This window comes from Triticum aestivum, chromosome 6B, assembly GCF_018294505.1.
Source record: "Triticum aestivum cultivar Chinese Spring chromosome 6B, IWGSC CS RefSeq v2.1, whole genome shotgun sequence".
NCBI classification, from domain to species: domain Eukaryota; kingdom Viridiplantae; phylum Streptophyta; class Magnoliopsida; order Poales; family Poaceae; genus Triticum; species Triticum aestivum.
In genome coordinates, this window is record NC_057810.1 from 23837880 (window position 1) to 23848297 (window position 10418).

A 10418-nucleotide genomic window follows, 5' to 3' on the forward strand; every position below is an offset into this window, starting at 1 on the left:
CTCACCCACTTCTTGATTTTAACACGCACACAAATGCAACCGCGAGCTTTTTCTAGCTAGGGGTCACCACCTGTGGCTTACTGAACCCCATGACCAAACATGTATCCCACTATTTGTGGAATTTGCTTAATAAAGTTTGGTTTTACCCCTAAAAAACCAGTTACGAAGAGACGTTTGATAACACAAAGGGCATTCCTCTGGTATCCGAAAGTGGCATGATCTCATTGTCTAAGGAACTGATACTTGACATGAAGAAAGCTATAGCAAATAACTAAACGATCTAATGCTGAGCTTATGGTTGGGTCTGTCCATCACATCATTCTTCTAATGACATGACCCCGTTATCAAATGACAACTCATGTCCATGGTTAGGAAACCATAACCATCTTTGATCAACGAGCTAGTCTGGTAGAGGCTTACTAGGGACACAGTGTAGTTTATGTATTCACACATGTATTTAAGTTTCTGGTCAATACAATAACCATTTTATTATTGCCTCTAGGGCATATTTCCAACAGAACAGGCGGACGAGCAGGAGAAGAGGCGGACAGAGGTGCGATGCGGAGCTCCTGACGACGCAGGTCATTCCCTCTTCGCCACCCTCCTGTCTCTTCTCTTCGGCGGATCCGCCCCTCCTTCGCGTGCGCCAATCTCCACGCGCGCTCACCTCCCCTAGCTGTCGTCTTCCTGACCCACCACCACATGTCCGCCTCCGTGGCTGATGACACGGGCAACCTCTTCCCCCCCCCATGGGTGCTTCTTTCTCTAGCCCCATGGCAACCGTACCCTAACCCTCTAATCTTCTCTAATCCCCGCCCGTAGTGACTGCCCATCGTATGTGCTTGTATGCTGAGATTTTTTCCCTTTTGCAGGTCAATGTATTTGAGCATGGATCCACAGCAGGCAGATCCAAAGTATTTGATGTGGGTCATGCATGATGTGCGTCTGTTAGCCGTGTGATGTTGATACAAAATTTGATTTTGGTCCCTTTTCATGCTTGATCGACTGCACAATTTTGTTGATTCATATGTTGTACAAATACTTGATGCTTAGATTTGTATTTTTGATATATAATTATTCACATATAATTTAGTTTTAGACATTACATCAAAGTACAACATTCATATGAAAAATGAGCGATTCCAACGTAGCGAATGGCCATCCAAACAAGCTTCGAAGTTGAGCCTCTCACATGCGAGTTCCAAGTGTGAATTCTTTGCACGTCTGAACAACAGAATTTAGGTTCAATGTCAACATGAAAAAGTCAGGGAGATTTGAATTGAGCCCGATCCAATTCCATGGTCTTGAATATCAACATCCAAACAGAGTATATGATCTATTGCGCTGCTATACGTCATGTTTGACCATTTTTCTTTGTCCACGTGGCACTGGTGATCTTATATGACTAGACATTTTTTTTTGAGAAAAATCTTATATGACTAGTTTTTCTTTTAGGGATTCTTATATGACTAGATTTTTTTTGAGTGACCTTATACTACGACTAGATGACCCGTTGCGTCGAGGCCGAATGCAACAGAGAAGGTTGGCCCTCTTATCCCCCTCTCAGGCCCCAGTACAGCTGACCCAAACGGGCCGTCCCAGGCCCCGATCTGCGTCGGTTCATTCCGTCGTCTCGAACCGACCCGGCCTGGCCTGATGACCTAGGCTATATTCCCGAGTCCAATCCAATCTCCGCCCCGCCGCCTTCTCTCCCCCCCCAAATCCATCCCCCCTCCTCCCCCGCCCCCGACGCCGACGACGCCGCCGCCCGAGGCCGCCGCCGCCACCACCCGAGGCGGCGGGAGCCGCCCCCGCTAGCTCCGCTCGCCGGCCGACCCACAGGTAACAACACCCTCAGAACCCTAGCTTCCAAAACCCTAGCTCGATCCGCGCCTGACCGCTCCTCCTCCGTGACCCCGCAGCGGCGAGGCGGCGAGATGGCGAACCTGGGAGGCGGCGCGGAGGCGCACGCGCGGTTCAAGCAGTACGAGTACCGCGCCAACTCGAGCCTGGTGCTCACCACCGACTCGCGGCCGCGGGACACGCACGAGCCCACGGGCGAGCCCGAGACGCTCTGGGGCCGGATCGACAAGAGGAGCTTCGGCGACCGCGCCGTGCAGGCCAAGCCCCCCGAGCTCGAGGACCGCCTCACCAAGTCCCGCAAGAAGAAGGAGCGCGACGCCGCCTCCGCTGGCGGGGCCGACGCCGACGCCGACCAGCCCCGCAAGCGCAGGCGCCGCTCCTCCGCCGCCCAGCGCGAGGAGAGCGTGCTCTCCCTCGCCGACGACGTTGTCTACAAGCCGCAGACCAAGGAGACGCGCGCCGCCTACGAGGCCATGCTCAGCGTCATCCAGCAGCAGTTTGGGGGCCAGCCGCTTGACGTGCTTGGGGGCGCTGCCGATGAGGTGCTCGCCGTCCTCAAGAATGACAAGATCAAGAACCCTGACAAGAAGAAGGAGATTGAGAAGCTCCTCAACCCCATCTCCAGCGCCATGTTCGACCAGTTCGTCTCCATTGGGAAGCTCATCACTGATTTCCATGACGCCAGTGACCCTGCTGCTGCTCCTTCTGGTGATGGTGGGGACGCGACCATGGATGATGATATCGGAGTTGCTGTCGAGTTCGAGGAGGATGAAGATGACGAGGAAAGTGATTTTGATCAGGTACATACCGGTAGCCCATTGTGCTTACAGTCTTTCTCTATTTCTCTTGCCTGTTCCTGACTGGAACATACCATATGTATGCTTGTGTGTGTAACCTTCATTGTTTTGCCTGGATCAGGTGCAAGATGACTTGGATGAAGATGATGACGATGTGGCTGAGTTGAACCGTCCTGGTGGTATGCAGATGGGCGGCGAGTTGGACGACGATGATATGCAGAACTCCAACGAGGGGCTGAACATAAACGTGCAGGACATTGATGCTTACTGGCTGCAGAGGAAGATAACACAAGCATACGAAGATATTGATCCCCAGCAGAGCCAGAAGCTTGCCGAGGAGATATTGAAGATAATTGCTGTGGGTGATGACAGAGATGTCGAGAATCGCCTTGTCATGGAGTTGGACTATGAGAAATTCGATCTCATTAAGTTGGTACTGCGCAACCGGTTCAAGATAGTCTGGTGTACCCGCTTGGCCAGGGCTGAAGATCAGGAAGAGCGGAAGAAGATAGAGGAAGAGATGATGGATAACCCAAGCTTAGCTCCAATATTGGAGCAGCTACATGCAACGAGAGCCTCTGCAAAGGAGAGGCAGAAGAATCTGGAGAAAAGTATCAGGGATGAGGCTAAGAGGCTTCTTAACAATGACAGTGCTGGCGCTGATGGTCCAAGGGAGCGTCGGGCAGTTGAGCGGGATACGGAGAGTGGATGGCTAAAGGGCCAGAGGCAACTGCTTGATCTCGATAGCCTCTCCTTCCACCAAGGTGGTCTCTTGATGGCCAACAAGAAATGTGAACTTCCCGAGGGATCATTCAGAACCCCTCATAAGGGCTATGAGGAAGTCCATGTGCCAGCGTTGAAACCTAGGCCATATGGAACTGGAGAGAAGATTGTTAAGATATCTGATATCCCAGGGTGGGCACAACCGGCTTTTGCTGGAATGCAGCAACTGAACAGGGTCCAGAGCAAGGTTTATGATACTGCCCTTTTCAAACCAGACAACATCCTTCTCTGTGCTCCAACTGGTGCTGGTAAAACCAATGTGGCTGTGCTTACAATTCTTCACCAGATTGGTTTGCATATGAAGGATGGTGAGTTTGATAATAGCAAGTACAAAATTGTCTATGTGGCCCCAATGAAAGCTCTGGTTGCTGAAGTTGTTGGAAACTTGTCGGCACGGCTTAAAGACTTCAATGTTAATGTTAGGGAGCTCAGTGGAGACCAGAACCTGACAAAACAACAGATTGATGATACACAGATCATCGTCACCACACCTGAGAAGTGGGATATTGTCACGAGGAAATCTGGGGACAGAACATACACTCAAATGGTAAAGCTTCTGATCATCGATGAGATCCATCTGCTTCATGACAACAGAGGGCCTGTCCTGGAGAGTATTGTTTCTAGAACAGTACGGCAGATTGAGACGACCAAGGAACATATTCGCCTAGTTGGCCTCTCTGCAACTCTTCCAAACTATGAAGATGTTGCTGTATTCCTGCGTGTTCGCTCTGAGGGTCTCTTCCATTTTGATAACAGTTACCGGCCTTGCCCTCTTGCTCAGCAGTACATTGGGATCACTGTGAGGAAGCCACTGCAGAGGTTTCAGTTGATGAATGAGATCTGTTATGAGAAAGTAATGGCTTCTGCTGGTAAGCATCAGGTGCTTATTTTTGTGCACTCCAGGAAGGAGACATCGAAAACTGCTCGGGCCATCAGAGACACTGCCTTGGCGAATGATACATTGACTCGCTTTCTGAAGGATGAGAGTGCAAGCCAGGAGATCCTTGGCAGTCATACAGATATTGTCAAAAGCAGTGATCTCAAGGACCTCTTGCCGTATGGGTTTGCTATTCATCATGCTGGGATGGCAAGGGTAGACCGTGAACTTGTTGAGGAACTTTTTGCTGATAAGCATATACAGGTCCTTGTTTCGACAGCCACCCTTGCTTGGGGTGTCAACTTGCCTGCACATACTGTTATTATAAAGGGCACACAGATTTATAATCCGGAAAAAGGTGCTTGGACAGAATTAAGTCCTCTGGATGTCATGCAGATGCTTGGTCGTGCAGGTAGGCCTCAGTATGACACACACGGAGAGGGAATAATCTTAACTGGCCACAGTGAATTGCAATACTATCTCTCCCTTATGAATCAACAGCTGCCTATCGAGAGTCAGTTCATATCCAAGTTGGCAGATCAGTTAAATGCTGAGATTGTTCTGGGTACTATTCAGAATGCTCGGGAAGCATGCTCTTGGCTTGGCTACACTTATCTCTACATCCGGATGCTGCGGAATCCAACGCTGTATGGCTTACCAGCAGATATCATGGAGACGGACAAAACGCTAGATGAGAGGAGAGCTGACTTGGTAAGTACATGCTATGCTCTGTTTTTTGAAGCTGCATAACCCCATCATCTTGGTGATCTATTTTCAAGCATTGTTTCATGTGTTGCACTTACATATATGGACTAGCTGTACATTGCGGTGTTCAACAGGTGCATGAGCATATAATCTTTAGTAAATAAGCAATTGTTAAATTTGCCTGCTGTATGTTGCGGTGTTCAGTATTTATATGTGGAGAATAGACTAGGCAACATGTTTCTACCTGACTAGGGCAATTGCATCCAGGGGAAAGTGTCTTCCACTAGTATTAGTTTTTTGCGTCTTAGTATTGTTTATGCCAGATGTTGTGCAGTTGCACATTTTGTAGATTGTTCATATGGAACAAATATCCTCTTTGGTAATTAGTGTCTGTTTGATTTCTTGATTTCTGTGTATCAGTAACAGCATCATAGCCCATACAGATGTGGCATTCTAATGGAAATTTATTTTCCAATTTTTTCTAAAGTTCAAATATGGGTAGGCATGTAGATACAAAATTTATCATGGATATTTGTTGTAATAAAGCAGGCGTTTGCTTGAGATTGGTTTTTAGAATTGGGAAAAATGAGGGTCGAAGAGGCTTCATCCTATCAGTAATGTGGTATTGGGTATTTTGTGGTGACAGTAAAAGAAATTCTCAGCTATTTGCTTTTCATTGGATGAGTTCCTTATTAATTTATTTGTTGTATGGGCATCTTGATACTGGTCCCAAATCTTAAGAGAAATACCAGAGAAACATAGTTGGCAGTTACCTTATGATTGGTATTGTTAATATTGTTCTTCAGATGCTCTCTTTATTTTGTACTTCTTGCCTGTTCCACTGCTGATTCTTGGTGTGCTGCTCCAGGTGCACTCTGCTGCAAATTTGCTGGATAGGAATAATTTGATAAAGTACGACAGGAAAACAGGATACTTTCAGGTTACTGACCTTGGAAGGATTGCCAGTTATTACTACATTAGTCATGGGACTATTTCGACATACAATGAATATCTGAAGCCCACGATGGGTGATATTGAGCTGTGTCGATTGTTCTCTCTGAGTGAAGAGTTTAAGTATGTTAGTGTCAGACAAGATGAGAAGATGGAGCTGGCAAAGCTTTTGGATCGTGTGCCAATTCCTGTAAAAGAGAGTTTGGAGGAGCCCAGTGCAAAGATCAATGTGCTGTTGCAAGCATATATTTCTAGGTTGAAACTGGAGGGCCTCTCCCTTGGTTCTGATATGGTCTACATCAGACAGGTAACATGTTCTCTATGTTCCATACAATAACTGAGTTTGAACTTTGAACTGCTTGCTTGTTTTTTCTAGTATTCTTACATCTCTTATTCTCAATGTTACAGAGTGCTGGCCGACTTCTACGAGCACTTTTTGAGATAGTTCTGAAGAGGGGATGGGCTCAGTTAGCAGAGAAGGCTCTGAATCTTTGCAAGATGATTGATAAGCAGATGTGGAATGTCCAAACACCCTTGCGCCAGTTTCCTGGTATTCCAAAGGAAATTCTGATGAAACTGGAGAAAAAAGAATTGGCCTGGGAGAGGTACTATGACCTATCATCGCAGGAAATCGGTGAACTAATCCGGTTTCAAAAGATGGGGAAGCAGCTGCACAGGTGCATCCACCAGTTGCCGAAGTTGAACCTTTCTGCCCATGTTCAACCCATTACTCGCACGGTTTTGGGTTTCGAACTGACTATAACACCTGATTTCCTATGGGATGATAAGGTACATGGATATGTTGAGCCTTTTTGGGTTATAGTCGAGGACAATGATGGAGAGTACATTCTTCACCATGAGTACTTCATGCTTAAGAAACAATACGTGGATGAAGATCACACACTTCACTTTACAGTGCCGATATATGAGCCACTGCCTCCTCAGTATTTTATACGTGTTGTATCTGACAAGTGGCTTGGTTCTCAGACGATTCTCCCTGTTTGCTTTAGGCACTTGATTCTTCCAGAAAAATATGCTCCACCAACTGAATTGCTTGATCTGCAGCCACTACCTGTCACTGCATTGAGGAATGCACGATATGAAGGTCTTTATAGTGCTTTTAAACATTTCAACCCCATCCAGACTCAAGTGTTCACTGTCTTGTATAATAGTGATGACAGTGTATTGGTTGCTGCACCAACTGGTAGTGGGAAGACTATATGTGCGGAATTTGCTATACTAAGGAACCACCAGAAGGCTGTATCTGGGGAAACCAACATGCGTGTTGTGTATATAGCACCTATTGAAGCTCTGGCCAAAGAAAGATACAGAGACTGGTCAAAGAAATTTGGTGAATTTGCCCGTGTAGTTGAGCTAACAGGCGAAACTGCTGCTGACTTGAAACTTCTTGACAAAGGGGAGATCATTATTAGTACTCCTGAAAAGTGGGATGCACTTTCTCGCCGGTGGAAGCAACGGAAACCTGTCCAGCAAGTCAGCTTATTTATTGTTGATGAGCTTCATCTAATTGGATCTGAGAAGGGACATGTCCTGGAAATAGTTGTTTCCCGGATGAGGCGTATTTCAAGTCATATTGGCAGTAACATCCGGATTGTGGCGCTTTCAGCGTCCCTTGGAAATGCTAAAGATCTTGGAGAATGGATTGGCGCTACTGCTCATGGTCTTTTCAACTTCCCCCCAGCAGTGCGGCCAGTCCCATTGGAAATACACATCCAGGGTGTGGATATAGCAAATTTTGAGGCAAGAATGCAAGCAATGGCAAAGCCAACATACACTGCCATCACACAACATGCAAAGAGTGGTAAGCCTGCCCTGGTGTTTGTGCCGACACGGAAGCATGCAAGGTTGACTGCGTTGGACTTGTGTGCATACTCGAGTGCTGAGGGTGGCGGTACACCGTTCCTTCTTGGGTCTCAAGATGAGATGGATACTTTCATTGGAGGTGTCAATGAAGAAACGCTTAAAAATACGCTGAGGTGTGGTGTGGGCTACTTGCATGAGGGCCTTAGTGACCTTGATCAGGAACTTGTGACTCAGCTCTTTCTTGGTGGGAGGATCCAAGTGTGTGTTGCAAGCAGCACGATGTGCTGGGGGAGATCATTGCCTGCTCATTTGGTTGTTGTGATGGGAACCCAGTATTATGATGGTCGGGAGAGTGCTCATACTGATTATCCAATCACTGATCTGCTACAGATGATGGGTCATGCTAGCAGGCCTCTTCAAGACAACTCAGGGAAGTGTGTTATATTGTGCCATGCACCTCGGAAGGAATACTACAAGAAGTTCCTATTTGAGGCCTTCCCTGTGGAGAGTCATCTCCACCATTTCTTGCATGATCATATGAATGCCGAGGTTGTTGTGGGTGTCGTAGAAAACAAACAAGATGCAGTGGACTATCTCACATGGACTTTCATGTACAGGCGGCTGAACAAGAACCCCAACTACTACAATCTGCAGGGTGTAAGTCACAGGCATCTGTCAGATCATCTTTCTGAGCTAATCGAGACAGTGTTGAATGACCTGGAGTCAAGCAAATGTGTGGCTGTAGAGGAGGATATGTACCTGAAGCCGCTCAACCTTGGTCTCATTGCTGCGTACTACTACATCAGCTACACCACTATCGAACGGTTCAGTTCGATGCTAACTCAGAAGACCAAGATGAAAGGCCTCCTGGAAATTCTAGCTTCGGCATCAGAATATGCAGAGCTTCCAAGTCGCCCAGGTGAAGAGGAATACATTGAGAGGCTAGTCCGTCACCAGAGGTTTTCTATTGACAAGCCCAAGTATGGCGATCCACATGTCAAGGCCAACGCCCTGCTGCAGTCCCACTTTGCAAGGCACACGGTGGTAGGGAACCTGGCAGCCGACCAACGGGAGATCCTCCTTTCTGCCCATAGGCTGCTCCTGGCGATGGTTGATGTTATCTCCAGCAGCGGATGGCTCACTCTGGCTCTGAATGCAATGGAGCTGAGCCAGATGGTGACGCAAGGCATGTGGGATCGTGACTCTGTGCTGCTCCAACTCCCACACTTCACGAGGGACCTGGCCCGGAGATGCCAGGAAAATGAAGCGAAGCCCATCGAGAGCATCTTCGATCTGGCTGAGATGAGCATCGATGAGATGCGGGACCTGTTGCAGCTGTCAAACTCTGAGCTGCAGGATGTCGTCGTGTTCTTCAAGCGGTTCCCCAACGTCGACATGACTTACGAGGTCCGCGAGGGCGACGACATAAGGGCCGGTGACAACGTGACCTTGCAGGTGACTCTGGAGCGCGACATGACCAACCTGCCCAACTCCGAGGTCGGCCCGGTTCACGCCCCCAGGTTCCCCAAGACCAAGGAGGAAGGGTGGTGGCTGGTGGTCGGCGACAGCTCCACCAAGCAGCTGCTGGCTATCAAGAGGGTCACCCTCCAGAAGAGGGCCCGTGTGAAGCTCGAGTTCACCGCCGCCGCGGAGCCAGGGACGAAGGACTACATGATCTACCTGATGTCGGACTCGTACCTCGGCTGCGACCAGGAGTACGAGTTCACCATCGACATCAAGGAAGCTGGAGGCGACTAATTTCAAACACCCAAAACTCTTTTTTATACTGGGTTTTTGCTCTTATGTAGACAATATTATGTGACCTGGAACTTATCATCTTTTTGTCTGTAATGTAACACCTGAAGTTTAGCTTTGATTCAGTGTAACATGATGCACACGTACGTTATTGTGTTTTTGTATGGCGACGAGGAGGATCTACACTAGTTGCGGTTTGCACTTATGCATCTGTTTCAGCACCTTTCTTTCCCTGATGATGGTTTGCTGATGAGTATCCATTGTTCTTGTGATGTTCTTATCTGATGTTTCTTAATTTTATTTGTCAGTGATTGGCAACAATTACCGCAGTGGTGATAATAGGATTAAGTTCAGTCTGATTAACATGTTATTGTGTTTTTTTGCCAGTGAATATATGAAATGATCCATAAGGCATTTGTCTCACCATTACCTTGGTGATACAATATTAGTAGAATGATTGTAGATTGGTTTGGTTAAGTAGAAATTTTGTGATTTTTAGAAGTTTATGCCCCAATAGTTGTGGTTTTGTGGTGTTCACTCTTCTCCTTGGTGTCAATTTTAAGTGCCGACCCGGTTCCAAATTTATTTTTTTGAAATGTGGCAAAAGATTTGCCACATGTATTATTTAAGAAGGGAATAGAGTGTTTTTGTTACAAGCCTCCCTTTTGTTTGGGTTGTAATTAGTTTTCATGGGGAGTGATGATAAATGGTGTGAGCATCTTTATTGACCAATGATGATAAAATATATGTTGAAGGAATAGTAATGATAAAGGATTTTTTTTTCATGCCGAGTACATTTCACATTTATGTTTACTGCCAATGCGAGCCCTTCAAGGCAATGTTAGATAATGTAAATGCATGGC

The 10418-nt window shown here is 47.1% G+C and overlaps 1 protein-coding gene across 1 annotated transcript; it reads left to right on the forward strand.

The window, feature by feature from the left end:
- The first annotated feature begins 1686 nt into the window (after positions 1-1686).
- LOC123135471 (DExH-box ATP-dependent RNA helicase DExH12) lies at positions 1687-9701 on the forward strand. Its single transcript, XM_044554550.1, has 5 exons — positions 1687-1842; positions 1923-2663; positions 2782-5031; positions 5894-6283; positions 6385-9701. The coding sequence occupies exons 2-5, from the start codon at positions 1938-1940 to the stop codon at positions 9556-9558; spliced, it is 6540 nt and encodes a 2179-aa protein (XP_044410485.1). The 5' UTR covers positions 1687-1842; positions 1923-1937; the 3' UTR covers positions 9559-9701.
- The last annotated feature ends 717 nt before the right edge of the window (positions 9702-10418 follow it).